Source organism: Nerophis lumbriciformis, linkage group LG15 (genome assembly GCF_033978685.3).
Source record: "Nerophis lumbriciformis linkage group LG15, RoL_Nlum_v2.1, whole genome shotgun sequence".
In the NCBI taxonomy this organism is placed as follows: domain Eukaryota; kingdom Metazoa; phylum Chordata; class Actinopteri; order Syngnathiformes; family Syngnathidae; genus Nerophis; species Nerophis lumbriciformis.
Window position 1 is genome coordinate 33,969,666 of NC_084562.2, and position 23,290 is coordinate 33,992,955.

The 23,290-nt window shown below is 40.6% G+C and overlaps 1 protein-coding gene across 9 annotated transcripts in view; it reads right to left on the reverse strand.

Annotated features, from left to right (window-relative positions):
* Nucleotides 1–23,290, reverse strand: part of tp53bp1 (tumor protein p53 binding protein, 1) — a 118,352-nt gene that overhangs the window by 72,132 nt on the left and 22,930 nt on the right. For 4 of the 9 annotated variants that reach the window (XM_061975089.1, XM_061975090.1, XM_061975093.1 and 1 more), the window contains 9 exons: nt 15,805–15,892; nt 15,629–15,713; nt 15,481–15,542; nt 15,064–15,274; nt 14,835–14,986; nt 13,282–13,408; nt 12,849–13,203; nt 8,197–9,031; nt 3,334–3,450 (listed from right to left, as the gene is read on the reverse strand). In XM_061975089.1, coding sequence (XP_061831073.1) covers nt 3,334–3,450; nt 8,197–9,031; nt 12,849–13,203; nt 13,282–13,408; nt 14,835–14,986; nt 15,064–15,274; nt 15,481–15,542; nt 15,629–15,713; nt 15,805–15,892 — 2,032 coding nt within the window. The remainder of the gene's footprint in view (nt 1–3,333; nt 3,451–8,196; nt 9,032–12,848; nt 13,204–13,281; nt 13,409–14,834; nt 14,987–15,063; nt 15,275–15,480; nt 15,543–15,628; nt 15,714–15,804; nt 15,893–23,290) is intronic. The other 5 variants (XM_061975096.1, XM_061975097.1, XM_061975092.1 and 2 more) reach the window with 3 other exon arrangements.

Here is a 23,290-nt window from a genome sequence, read left to right on the forward strand (position 1 = left end):
TTGTGGTGCAAAACAATATTCCGATGAAAATAAATGAATACAATTTTTTCTGACTTGTAAATGTCATTACAATGTTGATACTCAAGTTGAAAAATGCCAAAGCATCAAATCCGAAATTGCCGTGAGCTTGCACGCGGTTTTGCAACTGGCTACATCGTGAAGTCACCGTAAGGTTTACGCAGTTACTTAGACAATAAAAGGGGCCTATTACGCAAAACCAACTTTTATTCCCTGTGGGCACCCGTTTCTGTATATTTAGGATTTTCAATAAGTCCTGAAAGTTTGAAATCAAACCATGGAGGTATGGCGGAGATGCCTTTTTCCAAACTTGCTTCAAAAAAGCCATTTGGAATTTGAGGAGCTAGTGACATATTTGTTGCTGGTTACATTAGCAGATATCGGCATAAATGGTAGAGATTTACCCAAAGAGTTTTGCGCAAGTTTGCCATTGTAGTCCAAAGTTGTAATCACCAAGTTATTTTTTTTCTATCCTCTTGTTGTGGGGCAGACTGTCTTGTACATGCACATGTATCCTCCACTGTTGCCAATTTTAATACAAAGTAGGGAGAGAAGACTCAGTCGAAGTGGAGGGACGTAATAAGACCGCCCACAAAACGGAGCATTCTCAAGAGCTTCAAGATGGTCTGTATAACAGAGTCAATGCACATTTTGGACCAAAGAACCACCATTACATGTTATGTAGACCACAAGAAAGTGTTTAAAAATGTAGAAACAATCATAATACAACCCCTTTAAGTCAAGCTTTCAGCCTGCTTCAAGTCAAAAGTAAACACAAAAAAGGTAGGATAAAGTATTGTTTTCAAGTAATTGTGGCGTGTGCCACATGTAGTACCAGAAATACTGCTAAAAGCAGCTTTTTAATGTGGCTCTGAATCAATCGGCAAGTGTGCAGGTGTACTTAATGTTGTGATCAGGTGAATCCATTTGATGATTGTGAAGTTTATTTTTAACCATGTCTGGGAAAAAAATTGCGGTATCGATTTTAAGATAAATATTTAACAGTGTACATTTTCAAAATATAAATTATAATACTTTTGGAGAGAGTGGGGCATGGTTTCATTCCTCGAAAAAATTGTCGCACAGCAGCTAAATGAACACTTAGTGTCTAACAATCTCTGTGAACCTTTTCAATCCGGTTTCAGGGCAAATCACTCTACGGAGACAGCCCTCGCAAAAATGACTAATGATCTACTGCTAACGATGGATTCTGATGCGTCATCTATGTTGCTGCTTCTTGATCTTAGCGCTGCTTTCGATACCGTCGATCATAATATTTTATTAGAGCGTATCAAAACACGTATTGGTATGTCAGACTTAGCTTTGTCGTGGTTTAACTCTTATCTTACTGACAGGATGCAATGCGTCTCCCATAATAATGTGACCTCGGACTATGTTAAGGTAACGTGCGGAGTTCCTCAGGGTTCGGTTCTTGGCCCTGCACTCTTTAGTACTTACATGCTGCCGCTAGGCGACATCATACGCAAATACGGTGTTAGCTTTCATTGTTATGCTGATGACACCCAACTCTACATGCCCCTAAAGCTGACCAACACGCCGGATTGTAGTCAGCTGGAGGCGTGTCTTAATGAAATTAAACAATGGATGTCCGCTAACTTCTTGCAACTCAACGCCAAGAAAACGGAAATGCTGATTATCGGTCCTGCTAAACACCGACATTTATTTAATAATACCACCTTAACATTTGACAACCAAACAATTACACAAGGCGAATCAGTAAAGAATCTGGGTATTATCTTCGACCCAACTCTCTCGTTTGAATCACACATTAAGAGTGTTACTAAAACGGCCTTCTTTCATCTCCGTAATATCGCTAAAATCCGTTCTATTTTATCCACTAGCGACGCTGAGATCATTATTCATGCGTTCGTTACGTCTCGTCTCGACTACTGTAACGTATTATTTTCGGGTCTCCCTATGTCTAGCATTAAAAGATTACAGTTGGTACAAAATGCGGCTGCTAGACTTTTGACAAGAACAAGAAAGTTTGATCATATTACGCCTATACTGGCTCACCTGCACTGGCTTCCTGTGCACTTAAGATGTGACTTTAAGGTTTTACTACTTACGTATAAAATACTACACGGTCTAGCTCCGTCCTATCTTGTCGATTGCATTGTACCATATGTCCCGGCAAGAAATCTGCGTTCAAAGAACTCCGGCTTATTAGTGATTCCCAGAGCCCAAAAAAAGTCTGCGGGCTATAGAGCGTTTTCTATTCGGGCTCCAGTACTATGGAATGCCCTCCCGGTAACAATTAGAGATGCTACCTCAGTAGAAGCATTTAAGTCCCATCTTAAAACTCATTTGTATACTCTAGCCTTTAAATAGCCCCCCTGTTAGACCAGTTGATCTGCCGTTTCTTTTCTTTTCTCCTCTGCTCCCCTTTTCCTTGGGGGGGGGGGGGGGGGGGGGGGGGGGGGGGCACAGGTCCGGTGGCCATGGATGAAGTGCTGGCTGTCCAGAGTCGTGACCCGGGGTGGACCGCTCGCCTGTGCATCGGCTGGGAACATCTCTGCGCTGCTGACCCGTCTCCGCTCGGGATGGTGTCCTGCTGGCCCCACTATGGACTGGACTCTTACTATTATGTTGGATCCACTATGGACTGGACTCTCACAATATTATGTCAGACCCACTCGACATCCATTGCTTTCGGTCTCCCCTAGAGGGGGGGGGTTACCCACATATGCGGTCCTCTCCAAGGTTTCTCATAGTCATTCACATCGACGTCCCACTGGGGTGAGTTTTTCCTTGCCCGTATGTGGGCTTTGTACCGAGGATGTCGTTGTGGCTTGTGCAGCCCTTTGAGACACTTGTGATTTAGGGCTATATAAATAAAGATTGATTGATTGATTGATTGATTTGCAATCTTGGAACGAAATACAACAAGTTATAAAATTGACTGTAGAGCAAAATTACACCAAAGCATACATCCCCTTTAAGATAAAATGTAGTGAGGCCTCTGCTAGTACAACAGCTGCTTGGGTGGAATCCTCCTAATAAGTATCCACTTCAGTTGTCGCAATGGTCAATTCAAGAGCACACCTGAAACTAAAGGTGGCTGTGTCATGTTTGCTATTTGTTTAAGGCTAAACTATTGATTCTCTCAGGATGCAATAAAAAGAAAGCATTAGCAGACACCCCACCTTTCAGAGATGGTTTCTCAACCTAGCAGCTGAGTTTTGACCTAAAGAGTTAGCCGATCGGTGCGATCACATGCACCTGCTTAGTGGTTGTTTGGTATAAATCAGTGCACTGGAAAGCATAGAGACGGGATGTTTCACCGGCACGCACCAATGGGAGTGCTGTGTCTGAGGGTTCTTTTCAGCTGGTTGATTAGCGGCGGCGTAGATCCAACAGCAGGCCCAATCAACTCCCCTTCTTTAGGAAGTGTGAAATGGAAGGATATGTCTGCATAAGAAAAGCATAAGAATCAGATTAGGGGTTTGTCAGCAAGTTTAGCAGCAAATGTCAAATCTTGTACAACAGGGGTGTCCAAACGTTTTTAAAGAGGGCCTTATTCAGAAAATTCAAGGATGTTCAGACCAAAGCAATCCAATGTGCAGTGCTGAGCAAATGTATGCCGAAATCTATAAAAATATGTTTAAATAAAAAAAGCTATGGTTACTTATTTGGGAAATACAAAACCCAAAACCAGTGAAATTGGCACATTGTGTAAATCGTAAATAAAAACAGAATACAATGATTTGCAAATCCTTTTCAACCTATATTTAATAGAATAGACTGACAAGACAAGATACTTAACGTTCGAACTGGTACACTTTGTTATTTTTTGCAAATATTAGCTCATTTGGAATTTGAAGCCTGCAACATGATTATAAAAAGCTGGCATAAGTGGCAAAACCGATGGAGAAAGTTGAGGAATGCTCATCAAACACTTAGTTGTAACATCCCACAGGTTAACAGGTTAATTGGGAACAGGTGTGTGCCATGATTGGAAAAAAAAGCAGCATCCATGAAATGCTCAGTCATTCACAAACAAGGATGGGGTGAGGGTCACTACTTTGTGAACAAATGCATGAGCAAATTGTCCAACAGTTTAAGAACAATATTTCTCAACGAGCACCATCTACGGTCCGTAATATCATCAAAAAAAGAATCTGGAAATGAGAATCTGGAGAAAACCAAAAACCAACATTGAATGCCCGTGATCTTCGATCCCTCAGGCGGTACTGCATCAAAAAGCGATATCAGTGTTTAAAGGAAATCAACACACGGGCTCAGGAATACTTCAAAAAACTACTGTCAGTAACTACAGTTCGTCGATACATCTGTAAGTGCAAGTTAAAACTCTACTATGCAAAGTGAAAGCCATTTACCAACAACACCCAGAAACACAGCCGGCTTCGCTGGGCCCGTACTCATCTAAGATGGACTGATGCAAAGTGGAAAAGTAGTCTGTGGTCTGACGAGTCCACATTTCAAATTATTTTTGGAAACTGTTGATGTTGTGTCCTCTGGACCAAAGAGGAAAAGAACCCTCCGAAATTGTTCTTGGCACAAAGTTTAAAAACCAGCATATGTGATGGTATAGGTGTGTATTAGTGCCCAAGGCATGGGTAACTTACACATTTGTGAAAGCACCATTAATACTGAAAGGTACATACAGGTTTTGGAGCAACATATGTTGCCATCCAAGCAACCTGCTTATTTCAGCAAGACAATGCCAAGCCACATTCTGCAAGTGTTACAACAGCATGGCTTCATAGTAAAAGAGTACGGGTCCTAGACTGGCCTGCCTGTAGTCCAGACCTGTCTCCCATTGAATGTGTGGCGCATTATGAAGCGTCAAATACCACAATGGACTGTTTAACAACTTAAGCTGTACATCAAGCAAGAATGGGAAATAATTCCACCTGAAAAGCTTCAAAAATTGGTCTCCTCAGTTCCCAAACGTTTACAGAATGTTGTTAAAAGGAAAGGTGATGTAACACAGTTGTAAAAAAACCAAAAAAAAACCCTGTGCCAACTTTTTTGCAATGTGTTGCTGCCATTAAATTCTAAGTTAATGATTATTTGCAAAAAAAAAATAGTTTCTCAGTTCAAACATTTAAGTATCTTGTCTTTGCAGTCTATTCAATTGAATATAATTTGAAAAGGATTTGCAAATCATTGTATTCCGTTTTTATTTACGATTTACACAACATGCTAACTTCACTGGTTTTGGGTTTTGTAAATGGAAACAATAGTCACAACAAATAGTTTACTAAAAGGGATAATTTTATCCAAGGTTTCTCATTGTCATCCCATTGGGTTGAGTTTTTTCTTGCCCTGATGTGGGATCTGAGCAGAGGATGTCGTTGTGGCTTGTGCAGCCCTTTGAGACACTCGTGATTTAGGGCTATATAAGTAAACTTTGATTGATAGACTTTAAAATAAAACCTACGCCTTGTTTTAAATTAATACTTAGGCCTACTACACTACTGTATTTTAATGGTGGTCATTATAGTGGTAATTGGAGTGCCAAATGTTTTCTGAGGTGGTAGTTGGGTGAAAAAAGTTTGATAACCACTGCTATACTGTATTACTATATAACTGCTATAACATCTGCCCTGACTAGTACATTCCTCCCTGTCCGTCTGTGGTTTGAGCTGCTTCGTCTAAAAAAAATCTACCAGTTGCATAATTCGATAGCGGGGATCTATCTATTTACGTTACCGCGTCAAAAAATGCTACTTTAAGATTCAAAACGCCGATTTAGATATCAAATAACGCTACCACTGTAGAATGGCTATTGTTTAGTAATTTACAAGATATATACGGAGCACATTCTAAAAGTCATAATTAGCCTACAAATTATAATCCCGATACTGCTCGGTGATAGGCCACAACTTGTCGTAGTTTTCGCTTCATTTTCACGGAAATTGCTATTGCTGTTTTAAACTGTGACGAAAACGAAAATGTAAGCTACCATTATTAGCGTCAATGTGAACTTCCTCACACTGTAATGGTCTACATGCTTACTGGTCAGAAAACACCATGACAAAAATATACTCAAAAATAATTACTTACAGTACTTGTAGCCCCAGTGACAAATTAGTCACCTCTATGTACACGAGGTAGCTCATTTTGACCAGTATTGCCAACTTCTTAGTAAGGAAAGTACCTATTGGATGTCATAAAAGTCACTACAAATTGTTAGATGATATTATTGCCTCATTTGCATGATTGCCTACAATGGACGCTGTAAGAAAGAGGAATAACGTAGTGGGAGAGATACAATTTTGAGTTAAAAAAAAAAAAATGCTAATTATGATTAGAGCTGTAAATGAAATTACGGTAAGTTGTATGTTTTTTTTTCTACATCTCAGTCTTAACCACGGCAGAGACTACAGCAGCTTTGCACAGAGTGGATATGGGTCTCCTCTCTGCTCTGACTGTGGCTGGGACTGCTGTGCGAGGCTAGTGTCGTCAACCTGACCGCCTGTGAGAAGGGGCTCACGGCCGAACTGGCTTTTGATAGAAGACATTAACTACAGAGTGATACGCGCGTTCATGTCTCCAAAACATACTAACAAAGTTATTCGATTTGTCGCTAATTGGTTTTGGTAAAGTAAGTTACTGAGAAGAGTTGGAAAGTCCCTAGATTTGGCGTAAAAGTCGCCAAGTTTGCAAAACTGATTTTGATGGGAATTTATTAACTGGCGAAAACGTTTAACGCTTATCAAATCAAATCAAATCAACTTTATTTATAGAGCACATTTAAAATTTACCACAGGGGTAGCCAAAGTGCTGTACAATGAGCAGGTTAAAAGATAAAAACGAGTACCGAGCAAACACAACACAACACAAACAGAACACGATAGAAAATAAATAATTAAAATAGAATTAATAAAAACATAAAAAACATAAAAACAGGATCACAGCAGGTGTATTATGGGGCGCCATTGCAGGATGGATATCACTCAGTGTTAAAAGCCATGGAATAAAAGTATGTTTTTAAGAGAGATTTAAAAACAGGAAGAGAGGAGGCTTGTCTAACACTCAGGGGTAGGTCGTTCCAGAGCTTGGGAGCAGCAACGGCGAAAGCTCTGTCACCTCTAAGCTTCAGCCTTGTGTCAGGGACCGTCAACAGCAGCTGATCGGCTGATCTTAAGGATCGGGTGGGGCAGTAAGGCTGAAGGAGGTCGGAGAGATAGGTTGGCGCGAGGTTGTTTAGACATTTAAAAACAAATAAAAGGAGTTTAAAATGTATTCGGTAACGCACAGGGAGCCAGTGAAGGGACGCTAAAATAGGGGTGATGTGCTCACGTCTGCGGGTCTGTGTTAGCAGACGAGCAGCAGAGTTCTGCACGAGCTGCAGGCGGGCGAGGGAGGCCTGGCTAATGCCAACATACAGGGCATTGCAATAATCAAGACGAGTCGAGATAAAAGCGTGGATTAATTTCTCAAGATCATGTCTTGATAGAAGCGGTTTCACTTTCGCTATTTGGCGTACCGGTAATTGATAAAAGCTTTTTTGAACGACGCTGCTGATTTGCTTATGCGCATGCTCAGTAGCTCACTTTGACAGAACATCTCTTTAGAGGCTCAAAAATGTTGGGGACCCAATTTGTTATGCACTGCATGTCAACATATGCATGCTATGCTAACTTTTTCTTGTGATCTTTTTCTTTCCTCTTCGACTTGGCGCTTAATCTTCTTTGTAATGTTCGTATGTGACCTGTGTGAAGCTGACCCCCCTTGTCGTTGTAAATAATAAATATCACTGCTGTTCATTTGTGCTAAGTTTTTGCTCGTTTATGCTGACATAAAACATTTGTGCAATTATGGTTTTTAATGTTAACATTGTATTATCATTCACATTCGTTGTGGTGTGCCGCTTGGAACTGAAATATCACCACCGATATTTTTTTTGACAGCACAAACATAGCACAAACATTTGGGATAAGTTTTGAGAAATTTAGACATGGTGAGGGGCCTGCCATACGTTTGGTACAAGTTGGGTAAGATTTGTACAAGAAGGTGGTGGGGGTGGGGGGAATCACGGGTCAGAAATATATCAACCGTGTTTATAGATTGCAGAAAGAGGCAAGCGCAAGGAAAACGAGTGATACATATGACCTCTGGGCCGCACTTTGGACACCTCTGATGTATGCCATGTCCTCCAAAACATTATGGTTGTCGCCATTGTACCTCCTGAGCTATCACAAAGGCTCTTGTTTTGGAGTTCTTCTGGTTCCTGCGCCACAGAGTGATGGCCATTAGTGGACGTCGACACGTTGCCTGACTGGGAACTTAGGCCTTTTAGAAGTTGTGGTGTGGTTTTGGGAGGAGCCTGTGAATCTCTTTGACTCTCTCCAACCACAACCATGCTCTCATCTTCATCTTCACGCTCTTCATCATCAGGGGACTTCAGTTGGCTTTGGGAGAGGATTAAAGCCATACCTGAAGCCCCGCTCCCCAATGAGCTTTCTGCCTCCATCCTCACCTCTTCATCCTCTGTGACAGCAACTTCTTCCATCTGTGCAGGCCTATTCATTTCAACTTTGTTAGCCTGACATTTCTGTGACAGTGATTGTGACTGAGGTACAGTTTCTTCGACAGTTCCTTGGGAGATCACCGGCTGCGAGCAAGACACAACGATGGGAGCACTCGACTCGGCACATCCTTCCACATTAACATTATGTACATTCAAAAGAGTCGTTGGTTGACTGCAAGCTTTGGAGCTTGTAGCGATTTGTGCTTCAGAAGTGACACCGTTACACTCTTTCCCCTGAAACACAGAGTCAGCAGTATCAACACCAGGCAGCTCTTCTAGTTCTTCGATTTGTGTAGCCTGGCTATCCTCGTTGATCTCCTCAGACATCTTCATGGCAGAGTAGCTGTTCTCCGTGTCAACACAGAGCTGTAAAGGTAATGTAAACGAAGAGGGTTCCAGGTGAGGAGATTCCTGCTTAGGACGCAAGGATGACGTATTATTATCGGACTGTTGTGGAGCCTCCTGACTCAGCGTTGGGACAAACACATCCTGGACAAAAACAATCAACGGGAAGGACTTAAATAATGATTTACAACGTTTTTACAACCTATTCACATTCAGAACAAAAGTTGTATCAAACATTATGCAGTATCATACTTGTGTAAGACATCAAAACACCAAAAACACCTGTCAGTTTGGCTCCCTTTTCCACTGCACTGCACTGCCCATATAAGGGTATTATTTGTGGTGTTCACAATTGTATTGTAAATCATTCATAGGAAGCCGCATTGCAGGAGCATCGGTCCATTAAAGACATGCTGACAAACAAATAATTTCTCTAACTGTATGTTCTAAATGTAGACATTGGGACTTCAAAGTTGAATCTGCATACTACATGTTACCAATCAGTTTCTACTAGGGGTGTAAGGTACGTGTATTTGTATTGAACCGTTTCGGTATGGGGGTTTCGGTTCGGTACGGGGGTGTACCGAACGAGTTTCTAAGCTAAAGTCTTAACAAGCTGCTTTGCTTCTTCTGCCTCTGTCTCAGCACCCAGTATTGTCCAACCCACAAAACCATCTGATTGGTTACACACAAAGCGGTAACAGCCAATTAGCAGTGCGTATTCAAAGCGGTAACAGCCAATCAGCAGTGCGTATTCAGAGCGCATGTAATCAATGCTTGAGCGTCGAGCAGGTAGGTGTTTAGCAGGTAAGCATCAGGCAACGGACTCTCCCAAATTATAACAAACACCTCCCAGTCAACTACTAGTAACATCACTATGAGCCCGTTGACGTTCTAGAAACTTAAACTGCAGCTCAGCTCGCTCACAGTCCTGGCTTGAGGTGAAGGCTAATTAGCTTTTAGCGTAGCGTTAGCTCATTTTGCGGTGTGTGTGTGTGTGTGTGTGCCGGACAGAAAAGCTTTGAATGGCAGGGTCCCTGCTATCACATGTTGGTAAAAATATAACATTTACATAATAAAAATCAACTACAGGCTTCCCAAATTCTGTAATAAATTAAGCATGATGAGTTGACGTGAAACTGTTTAATGTTGCACTTTTTATATGTAGAAGAAAAGTTTTGTCATTTTATTTAATCTGAGCAACAACTTGAGACAGTTAAATGTTGATTAACGTGGGCAGAATTATTATAGTGTTCCAATGTTAAAAGGATAAAGCAATTGTTTACAAATTTGGTAAGTAAATAACCAAAACATTTATATTTTGTTTTCTTACTGTACCGAAAATGAACCGAACCGTGACCTCTAAACCGAGGTACGTACCGAACCGAAATCTGTGTGTACCGTTACACCCCTAGTTTCTACATGTATATGTCATACCATGATTTTGCAACAGATTGCTATATCTTGTCATATTATGTTTGTTGGCCAACAGCAATGAGAGAAGTAATAGACCCGCTCGATATCGGCTTGCTGGGATGTTACTGACGCCACGTCCGACTTATGTCCCCACCCAATGAATACCTGTGCTGGTCAAGGTAGCTCTGTTTAAAATGGGTACTCTGCGCCATTTAGTCTTTCTCGAAGAAAACATTCTCAATGCTTGTGTTGTTTTTGGCTTTACGAATCTTTCAAATCGCGAAAAGGATAAACGTTTCTTCAGAGTACCTAGAGATGTAATTAAAAAGGGAGAAAGTGTGCAAGATTTTACAAAACGACAAGAAAAGCAGCACACACTCCACTCCAAGGAAGCAGAGTCGAAGAATGCATGAGTTTGCAGTGATCACTTCGTTAAAGGTTTGTTTGATATGCTTTTAACGTTTATCATTTTCCATTTAAGTATTATTTTGATATTATTTGTATTTCTCAAACACGTTTACTACAAGTGTTTCGAAAAGCAATAACTCCGCAAGTCTAAATAAAAGAAAGCAAAACCTAAAATAGTTAAAGGAGAACTGCACTTCTTTAGGAATTGTGCCTATCGATCACAATCATTATTATCAAGAACACACTTGTCTTCTTTTTTTTACGATTTTAAAGATGATAAAAAAACGCTCGAAAGATGTGGCTAATGGGAGTCACCGTTGTAGCCTTCAAAGCCCTCTAAAACAACTTTGAAACCCTCCAGCAACATTTTATATACACACTGCCAGTCTATATATACTGTAGACTGGTAGCTGTATATTGTTCAAAACAATATGTAATATGTTCAATATTTATCATATTTTGATCATTTGAATAATTTCCAGGACTAATTTCTTTTGCGCATAGATTTCCGTTTCCACAGCAGCGCACTTACGATTTCCGGCAACAACTTGTGTTCCCACTTCCGGAATCAAACACGAGTGCGTTTTGTAATCATGGCAGACCTGGTACCAGACAACAAAGACGACTATTTTTGGACAAATGAGGATTGACAACCTTATACTTTTGAAGCTAAATGTACTGCTGCTTATAGAAGCCAGCCTGAAGGAATAGTGAGACCTTGAAGCAGACATAAGTCTGAAGAGTGAGGTGAAAGCAATTTTGACGCTAAAGATATGGAACTTGGAGCCGGAGCCAAGCTTTTTTGACATAAATGGAGTGCTGACCCAAAATCAACAGGAAACGTCCCCGGCCAGCTGGACCAGATGAACAACTGGTCACTTTAATATCGATCATGATACACGCAGCACGCCATGTGTGTTAGTACAACTACAGTGCATACACTGTCTGGCTAGCTGTGTACAAACAAAACATGAAATGTGGGCTAATACTTTACAGATACTGTAACATGATTGTTCATGTTTTTCAATCAGTACAAATTGGTGTCGTATCGCAGTGTTGTGCATTATAAACTCAAACGCGATTCGTGTTGATGTAGAAGCTATTAACTCTTGTTGTAATTAGCTTTTACGGCTAAGCCCGTAGCATGGCGATGCGTTACTACATTAGAAAAAAAGTTTGTCAGTGTTCGCTCTTACAAGAACAATGTCGCTACAGCGTGGTTATTATACGGGCTACAGAACATAAATAAAGTACTGTTGACGGTTTTTGAATGTATATTTTAAGTGATTTAGAGGTAGAATTGATTGTTCCCATTAGCTGCATTGCTCGCCACCTAAAATGAGCCGATTTTTACATGTTCTTGCTCCCTGTAAATTTATTCTAGATCATAAATCATGCCTCTCACCTGGACAGAATAAGTCTGAGTAGGTAATCCGACATGTTGAGACACTTTGACAGCTATTAAAGACATGGAACTGGCGAGAATGACATGAAAAGCACTTGGCCCCCCACCACCCTGTTTCTTTGCGAGGATTATGAGACATTCTTCATTTAAATGGGAATATATGAACATCTCAGCAGTTGGCATCCTAATGACAGCTGACATTGCACAGTAAGTGATGTTTTATTATGTTTGTTGGCTCTCCAAGTGTTTTTCATACCTACCATTTTTCTCTGAGTAATTTCACTTCATCAGGCTTTTTCTAATATTCTACACTAGAAAACAATAAAATGATGTATTATGATTTGTGCTGATATAGTATTTGCGGTAGTGACCAATACTCAAAACTCCAATATCAGTAACATAAAGTGAAAACATTGTATCGACACACCCTTACCTTAAATTACTTATGTAGTGTTTTAACACTATATAGAAAAAAAAGATTTTAATTAGATTAAAGTACTGCACCTTCTGGCTGGGTACAAGGCACACTGGTGAGACATGTAGCTGCTGTGCAGCAGGAAAAGGAGCTTACGACAATGTAAACAGTCTACACTACAAAACACCAAGTATTAAATTAACTAATATTTACAGTACAAATTTTATAGAGCTGTCTGTTACAACCTGAAAACAAAGACAATTATCTTTGGGTCAAAAAGGCAGTAAATATGTGTAAGAAAATTTTTTTGTACATACGTGTGAGAACTCTGGCTGAGAGGGTAAAGAGAGAGCTTGCTCTAAGACAAAAGCAGGAGAATTCTGGGATACAGGAGTCGAAGTGGGTGGCTGGGGTTGAGAAGAAGCATACGTTTCGATCAGTGCTCCTTTTTTTAGGTCAGCTCGCTGCTCTGGAGGCTGCGAAGCGTCCATTGGCCCATCGGCACCTGACAAAGCACACATTGTTTGCCTGTAAAGACTCCTTCCTTTATTAAATTCAGACATAATTTTTGTGTTACCATGTTGGTTCCCCGTTCCTGTTGGTGAATTGGGGACAATTAACGGGATGTGGGGGAAGTTGTCTGGGGTTGGGGCGATATAATCAACAGAGCTTCTAGAGAGGAAATGGGCAAAGAGAATTTCAGGCCATGTGTCTGTGCGCGGTGGTGTGTGCAATTATCATGTCACTTACTGGGACAGGCTCTCCTGCGCCAGTGTGCCCTGTTGAGATACATGCAACAGCCGCAAGCTGTGGGCTGGTGTTGAGGTGGGCTGACCCTGCTGCTCTGGCTCAGACACTGTGCTGTCTACTGAAACATCTGAATTTGTGATTTATCAATACAGTGTATTTTATTTCATCTTTAAACTACACTTGTTACTTTAAATGTGTTGAATAAACAAGTAGAAAGTGAAAACATCAAAGTTGCCCTCGCCCCGCATCCTGAAAGGCCTACTGAAACCCACTACTACCGACCACGCAGTCCGATAGTTTATATATCAATGATGAAATCTTAACATTGAAACACATGCCAATACGGCCGGGTTAGTTTACTAAAGTGCAATTTTAAATTTCGCGCGACATATCCTGCTGAAAACGTCTCGGTATGATGACGTCAGCGCGTGACGTCGCAGATTGTAGAGGACATTTTGAGACAGCATGGCGGCCAGCTATTAGGTCGTCTGTTTCATCGCAAAATTCCACAGTATTCTGGACATCTGTGTTGGTGAATCTTTTGCAATTTGTTCAATGAACAATGTAGACAGCAAAGAAGAAAGCTGTAGGTGGGAAGCGGTGTAATGCGGCCGACTTCAGCAACACAAACACGGCCGGTGTTTCATTGTTTACATTCCCGAAAAATGACAGTCAATCTTTACCATCGGCCTGTGGAGAACTGGGACAACAGAGACTCTTACCAGGAGGACTTTGAGTTGGATACGCAGACACGGTACCGTGGGTACGCTTCCAAACATTTGATCGCTTGCCCGTACGTGCGTGCCGCTATGTGCATGTCACGTACGTAACTTTGGGGACTTTGGGGAAATATATGTGCTGTATGAACTTTGGGGAGGTGAACGGTATTTTGGGCTGTGGGATTGAGTGTGTTGTGCAGGTGTTTGAGTTGTATTGGCGAGTTATATGGACGGGAGGGGGGAGGTGTTTGTTATGCAGGATTAATTTGTGGCATATTAAATATAAGCCTGGTTGTGTTGTGGCTAATAGAGTATATATATGTCTTGTGTTTATTTACTGTTTTAGTCATTCCCGGCTGAATATCAGGTCCCACCCGCCTCTCACAGCATCTACCCTATCTGAATCGCTCCCACTGCCCTCTAGTCCTTCACTCTCACTTTCCTCATCCACAAATCTTTCATCCTCACTCAAATTAATGGGGAAATCGTCGCTTTCTCGGTCCGAATCGCTCTCGCTGCTGGTGGCCATGATTGTAAACAATGTGCGGATGTGAGGAGCTCCACAACCTGTGACGTCACGCTACTCGTCTGCTACTTCCGGTAGAGGCAAGGCTTTCTTATCAGCGACCAAAAGTTGCGAACATTATCGTCGATGTTCTCTACTAAATCCTTTCAGCAAAAATATGGTAATATCGCGAAATGATCAAGTACGACACATAAAATGGATCTGCTATCCCCGTTTAAATAAGAAAATCGCATTTCAGTAGGCCTTGAAGTTTTTCTGAATGCGGCCCTTGGTGGGAAAAGCTTGGACACCCTTACTGTAGGACGTACCTGTCTTCCCAGCGTCAAACATGTCCCGCTGTGATGATATTATCTCGCAGTCCTGCTGGTCCAGCTCACCGGTGTCTTGGAGGCACTGTGAGTGCAGTAGAGCCTGTACATTTATTTTTGGAACTGACAGGCTGCTGGAGCCAACCTCAGATCTGGAGGGGATATAAAAACATGTATTATTTAAATAGCCGATGCACCTCAAATAAAGAATTTTCAAAATAAGTCAGACCTGTTACTGACGGCTTCGTGATCCGGGTTCTCTGATGTTCCGGTGCTAACACCCTCGTCGGAGGGAGTCCAACTGTTATGACCTAATCTAGAATACATTTTATTGACTGCTGAAGGCTTGAAATTGGAATCGCCCTCCTGGCTGGTCATTTCTTCAGCAGTAACATTCTGACTCTGAGACAGTGCAAGGAAACCAAACTGTGAGGTTCCCTCTGAAAGACAGGAAAAAAAGACAGATTTTACAGGTAGCGAAATTAGAGGAATTAAAATAAGGATTAAAAATGTATTTAAAAAGTATTACGAAGATTATACAGTCCTATACAATTACCCCTAATCTATACCAGTTAATTAATTGTAATAAAGTAGCACAGAAGTATTTTTCTAAGTGGTTCAGTAGTGGGTTATTATGGGTTCCTACCTTCAGACTGATCGCAATGTTCGGTGGAACGACTAGAGTCAGAATCCATGGGTAAGTTAAACCTGAAATATCAAGCCAGGAAAACATTTAAAAACTCAAAGTCTTACTGAGCATGTGCAATCAGCAAAAACACGTGGGCTCCATGTACTTTTGCTTGTTTGGAGGAGGACAGACGTTGAGAACCTGACTCTCTTCTTGGTATTCTAAATGATGGTTGGGCACAGCAATATTACCTTGGAATAAACAAATAAAACAACCGTACTGTTATTGTCAAGCTAATACAAACAGGATGACTCAATGCTTATACTGTTAGAAAACACTGACCAGGTCCAGCCTGGTCTTTAGTTTGGCAGCTGTCTGATTGACTATCAGTCTGAGAGCCTCTACTGCCAAGTGGCGATGATATCAGTTCCTGGAAAAAAGATACATAATCACAAATAAGAATATTTTTTCAAAATGCACCAAATACTGTACATACAGTCTTCTAATCAAGGATCCAGTGTATTTGTGGTGGTGTATTTGTGGTAGAGATCGACCGATATGTTTTTTTCAGGGTTGATACCGATTACTAATAGTCAAGGAGGCCGATGACTGATATTTGGAGCTCAGCTGATATTCATTTACAGTTAAAATTTAGCTAAACATGAATACTATACGTCAGTAAACAGCTGTACGAGGCTTTAAGTTGTTTTTTTAAACATTATGTTTTAGAAAACGTCAGATCAGTAGAGACATGATGTGTTTTTCGGTGCTAACTGGAATTTATTTAGCACCAAAACACATCAGGGGATACAACATCCATCCATCCATCCATTTCCTACCGCTTAATCCCTTTGGGATCGCGGGGGGCGCTGGAGCCTATCTCAGCTACAATCGGCAAACACTCTTTATTACGTAAAAGAAGCATCAAAATGTGCATTTAAAACTATAGGAAATACATCACAATAACTTGCAAGCTAACCATTTTTCTAGCAGTTTATGGATTTAATATCGTATAAGGTTTCCTTGTGAGGAACTCTGAAATATTGGTTGGTTGGTTGGTTGAAGTTTATTTCATTTCATTTCATTTCTTGGGACAATGTACAATTACATTATGCATAAAGCAGAGATGCTTGTACCAGACTGGAGCTAAGTAGCTCATTTCAATCTGTAGTCCTAAAGGGGATGGATCAAAGTTCTATTCAAATTCATTCAAATGCGTCATCCAAATATACATACATACATACTTATATTTAAAAAAGCACAACTTTCACACTACTAACATTCGGATGAAGTGCAACCTTCATCATGGATACAGTACAAGTCACTCACATATCAAAATCCCAACGATTCACTTAAATCACAAGTGCGTACATCTCTGGTTATCTAAAAAACATATTTTGCTTCTCCTGTAAAGGAAGTGAGTGAATTCAAACTCAGCATCTCAGATGGAACTTGTTCCACAGTTTCTTTTTTCTCAAGTGACTCAAAGCGATTTACATTGTGAAACCAATGTAAAGCGGGTCATTATTATGATTTTTTTCCTACATTTATAACACATCCTTGTAGTCTACATAACATGTAATGGTCAGGCTTTGGTAAATATTTTGCATAGTTTTTGTTTTACAGACCATGTAAAATTCTTTCTGACTGCCTTTTCAGAGTGTGCCATTTTTTGACCGGTCTTACATGCCGAAGTGCTCCTCCAGGCCAAGCCCCCTTCGACTGAGTCTCTACAGGGTCAGCCATGTTGTAGTTTTGACTCGCTTCCATATCGGGTCAACTGACAGTTATAAGGTTAGAACTAGAGCTGAAACGATTCCTCGAGTAACTCGATTGCAAAATATATTTAAATAATTTTCGCTGCCTCGAGGCGTCGTAAAATTGTTATTTGATTTTTTTACGGCATTTTGCCTCGTTTAGTAGTCAAACCTCACGTTTCGGCCTCTTGTCCACATGCAGACGCATACTTTTACAAACGCTGGCCAAAGTGTAAGAGATCCAAAACTCTCCGCTTAGCGGCACAAACGGAGACTTGTGATAACGTCACGGTTGTGCGCTGTCATTTCCAAACTCAACAACACTGCCTTGCTGCCTTTAAACACACTATAAGATAACTTACTGTATCTTTGAACGTGAACATGCTGCTCTTTTCACTCAACATCTCCGCAGGGTCCTTGAAGGTGCATGGGAGTTTGCCCAACCAGTCTACATGTGTTTTGTGGACTTGGAGAAGGCATTCGACCGTGTCCCTCGGGAAGTCCTGTGGGGAGTGCTCAGAGAGTACGGGGTGTCGGACTGTCTGATTGTGGCAGTCCGCTCCCTGTATGATCAGTGCCATAGCCTGGTCCGCATTGCCGGTAGTAAGTCGGACACGTTTCCAGTGAGGGTTGGACTCCGCCAAGGCTGCCCTTTGTCACCGATTCTGTTCATAACTTTTATGGACAGAATTTCTAGGCGCAGTCAAGGCGTTGAGGGGATCTGGTTTGGTGGCTGCAGGATTAGGTCTCTGCTTTTTGCAGATGATGTGGTCCTGATGGCTTCATCTGGCCAGGATCTTCAGCTCTCACTGGATCGGTTCGCAGCTGAGTGTGAAGCGACTGGGATGAGAATCAGCACCTCCAAGTCCGAGTCCATGGTTCTCGCCCGGAAAAGGGTGGAGTGCCATCTCCGGGTTGGGGAGGAGATCTTGCCCCAAGTGGAGGAGTTCAAGTACCTCGGAGTCTTGTTCACGAGTGAGGGAAGAGTGGATCGTGAGATCGACAGGCGGATCGGTGCGGCGTCTTCAGTAATGCGGACGCTGTATCGATCCGTTGTGGTGAAGAAGGAGCTGAGCCGGAAGGCAAAGCTCTCAATTTACCGGTCGATCTGCGTTCCCATCCTCACCTATGGTCATGAGCTTTGGGTTATGACCGAAAGGACAAGATCACGGGTACAAGCGGCCGAAATGAGTTTCCTCCGCCGGGTGGCGGGGCTCTCCCTTAGAGATAGGGTGAGAAGCTCTGCCATCCGGGAGGAGCTCAAAGTAAAGCCGCTGCTCCTCCACATCGAGAGGAGCCAGATGAGGTGGTTCGGGCATCTGGTTAGGATGCCACCCGAACGCCTCCTTAGGGAGGTGTTTAGGGCACGTCCGACCGGTAGGAGGCCGCGGGGAAGACCCAGGACACGTTGGGAAGACTATGTCTCTCGGCTGGCCTGGGAACGCCTCGGGGTCCCACAGGAAGAGCTGGACGAAGTGGCTGGGGAGAGGGAAGTCTGGGCTTCCCTGCTTAGGCTGCTGCCCCCGCGACCCGACCTCGGATAAGCGGAAGAAGATGGATGGATGGATGGATGGATTAATAAAAAAAAGACATCAAAATGGGCTTTGCGACACTCCAGCCGGCACTAATGGCAGTCAGCTGTTTTGGATATGATCGCTGTCAAACCTCCATCTGATGGGACAACTTTGACAAGCAAGACTTTTTGCTGTGTGTCATAAGAAAGGTGCAACATTATCTTTTTTTTAGTTATTGTTTAATGACAAATCTTGAAGTCAACTTACGTGTCTTGCTACAATGACCTGGGCGTGACCGTGCTCGCGCGTAAAAAGCGACCAAGCAACCAAAAAAAAAAAACAATGTAGCGTCCTCCATGTCGTGTGTACTGATGTTAAAGACAATATACACGTCATTACACATGTACTATATCACTATATCCATGATTAAATGCTTTATAATTCCATGACAGTTATGCAGCACCACACATCCGTGTGCTTTATATAGGCACTTAAACAAGCAAAATGGTTTCTTTGGCTCGTTAGTGCGTGCTGATTTTAGAAATAATGTACACTTGACTGCACATGTAATACATCACCATGTTGCTGAACATGTTATAACTCTAAGTGTTGGGTTTCAGCAGCAAAGGCGTGCATTCGCTCTTTAATAATGTACCTAGGATTCTGTGTACGTGCCGGCAGGTTTTAAAGATAATGTACGTGTCATTGTGCATCTAAAGTATATCAAAATAAACATAATAGGAAGTGTAATGCTGCACCAAGTCAGCAATTTCTGCTTTTTTCAGGCTTCTGATTGGACAAAATGTGCATGACAGCAGGTGTATGCGTTTGTGTGTAGACATAGACAGTTTTGAAACAACACTTGTGTGGATGGAGTAGGGCTGGGCGATATATCGATATGTGCGATATATCGCGGGTTTGTCTCTGTGCGATATAGAAAATGACTATATCGTGATATTCGAGTATGCGTTCTCACACAGTTGCTTTTAGCTGCTGGCATTACACTAGAGGCTCTTCTCGCTCTTTCCTGTCTCTCCTTCTCACAGACAGCAAGCGCAGCTTCTACATATGTCACATACTGTCACGTCATACGTCACATACGTATACGCCCTCCACGAGCAGAGAGGTAGCAGCATGGCTAACGTTAGCTGTGATGCTAGTGGTAATACGAGAGAAAGAAGGTGCGAATCTGGTAACAAATGAAGGAATAATTAATTCCCCCCAAAAACAGCAAGGGGTCCACCATCTGGCGGTGGTTTGGCTTCGAGTGGGAATATGTCGAACAGACAACCGTAATTTGTCAAGTGTGGGGCGAAAGCGTTGCTATAAAATGTAGCATTACTGCTAATATGTAGCATCATTTGAAAAGTCACCTGCTGGAGAATGAACAGTGCTTACTCCGCACGTCAACATCTCCATACGGTGACACACGCCCACACCATCAAAATGCCGAGGCAAACATTTCCAGATCAACACCGTATGAAAAAAAAATAGTGATTTCTTTAGTTGTGATTTCCTTCTCTGCATGAAAGTTTTAAAGTAGCATATATTAAAGCAGTATGAAGAATAATATTTGAATGTAGACACATAGAATCATCATACTGCTGTGATTATATGCATCAGGTGTTCATTCAAGGCTGAGGCAAAATATCGAGATATATATCGTGTATCGCGATATGGCCTTAAAATATTGCGATATTAAAAAAAGGCCATATCGCCCAGTCCTAGGATGGAGATTGTTTTAACTCCAAACATGTGTTTTTGAAACTCTCCGTGTTCGTGTGGACATGGCCTTAAAGGCACTACCTAATCCACTTTTTATGTTTGATATAATGAAAACTGTTCTTATTGTTTTATTTTTGGTACTAAGAATATAGTTTTATTTTAACTTTTTCGGAATATTAATTTTGAATAATTGTATATATATGTGTTTTCATCTCAAACATGTTATAATGGCAAAATGAACATTGATTACTATTTTGCATGCAAAGAATTCAATGAACTGTATTGCATTCCTAAAATTTAAAACTGTTGTCGTCATTATTAAGTGGTTTGTCTTTTTATATTGTTTATGTATTGTTGGCAGGTTGAAAACAGCTCAGAGGATTTGCGTGGAGAAACCACCATTTAAATGACATTGTATAATAATTACCGGTATCAAAAACGCACGAGAGACAAGAACTTTGTTTATGCGGTCACACCACACAGCACATAGGGCTGTGAGCGCACCTGTTTTTATTAGCACACACAAATTGGCACAATCAGCCACGGACGCATTTCAGCTGTGCATGTCAGCCTTCAATGATGAAAACAGGCATTTAGGAAATAAAAGACAATTAGGCCAAACACAATAATTGAGGTCACATGTTAACATGTATAATTAAACCTTAATTAAGCAAAAATATTTCTCCGGCCCGGCTACACCAAATAATAATATAGATCCATGTAATAAAGTCAAAATACAAATAAGGCAACAAGAGAAGTATCCCACACTTATCTTTTGTAAAGTAAATTTGTACAGCCGATATGAGCATCTACAGCAACAATATGATTTGCCTGAGAAGATGTACAGTACAAAAAAAAAGAAAACAATTTTTTTTTTAAAGCAAAAATATGATTTGTTCAATTAATTGATTGGGATATTCGATAGAATACTCGATTACTAAAATATTCGATAGCTGCTGATAGCTGCAGCTCTAGTTAGAACTATTCGCTACTTTGTATTGGAAATGGCAACAGACTGGGCATGTCACTGTATGAAAATGTCTTATTATTATTGACCAAAATGATTAAGGTTATCATTATTAACGCAGTATTTTTTAAATGTGCTCAACATTTTCAAAAAGTACTCATACTGAAATTTTTAATCAAGTTTTATAAAACACAAAAATTCAACCGTTTTATTTTTTTTTTTTAACTTTCAAAATGATTTCCTTTGTGGAAGAAACATTATTGTGGATAAGGACACTGTGTTTCATGTACCTCAAGGAGAAATTTAATGTGCATATGAAAGCAACACAAGTACGTAGTAAACAAAATAATAACAAACATTAAAAAAAATAAATGTGAATATTGTGCTAGATGGCACCTTAGGGATATAAGAGATAAACAATTAAAACAAATGTAGGAATTCTGCAAGATGGCACATGATGGCCATAAGACGTAACTGCACTTTTTGTCCATATAAATAAAAATTGTGTTCATATATGAGATTTAGTCTAACACACAGGGCTGCACGATTATTCATTATGTTAAGTAAAACAGTGTTGGGGTGGGGTGTGAACACATCATGTAATGTGTCAGTTCTAATAAAAAGGCTATAGATAAACATAATCCTTATATTTAAAGACAAATGTTTGTGTTTTTGTTCATTAATTGTATTAACGTGTCAGCTTTTTTTCATTACATAATGCTTTTCTATTTTTACATTTTGATAGAGAGAGGTATTTTCGTAAGCTATGTACATTGTGTCTACACTGACATGTGCTAAATGTATGCAGGCCTCGAATTTTACAATATTTTTTCTTCAAGGCAAGTGTTACCTTAAAGGAGGTCTCTTTTTTTTGGGCACCAAGGCAAGTGTATGAGATCTAGGGCTACCAATTATGGCCAAAGTAATAATTAAGATTATTGTTATCAATATTGAAATCATGATTATTGATTGTTAGGTAAAGCAGTGTTGGGCTGTGAACGTAATACCATCATGTCATTTGTAATGTCTAATAAAAAGACTATAGATAAATGTTATCCATATAATTAAAGACAAATATCAGGGTTTTTTTTAATTATCTAATAAAATCAACCTGTCAGCTTGTTGTCATTACATGATGCCTTTATCTCTATTTTTACATTTTGATGGAGGGACTTTTTTTTTTTTTAATTATTTATTTAAGTTATATACATTTATATGTACATGTAGATGCTGTTTCGGGACAGATCAATTAAGAGTTTGAGCAAAAATATGTTGTACAGGAATTAACTACACACAATAACACATTAACAACGTGCTATGTCACATGAATTGTTTTTGAAGAACCGGTAATATATTTGTAAAATGAAAAAAAAAGTAATGTGAAAAAAAAAACTGGTGTTAACTTTTTGATATTAAAATAAAACACAAAGCAGTGTGGCTAATGATGGTAAAGTCAAATAAACACGCTTTGTTCTTCTCCAACGCCTATCAGTACACAGTTTGGCCAACAAAAATAAAGATGAGTGATACCTCACACATTGAATACACCATCTTCACAGCCTGCATTTAGTTCGATGAGATGACAAAACATTTGAGCTAGTATTGATGTTCTTTGAACACCGGTACAGATTGCAGTTAAATAATGCACGAGTGAACATCCTGGTAAACAAACTAAAGACTTTATAAACAAGTTGTGACAACATTCATGACAGATCACCTGCTGCATGTTTCCTCACGTCATTAACTCTCAGTCACAGCAGCTGATGAACGCTGTATTGAGAAAATAACAGCAACATCAAATATTTTTTCCTTCGCTATATACTTTTAGTGTGGGGACAAGTACGTCTGTCTCTAATATTGTCCAC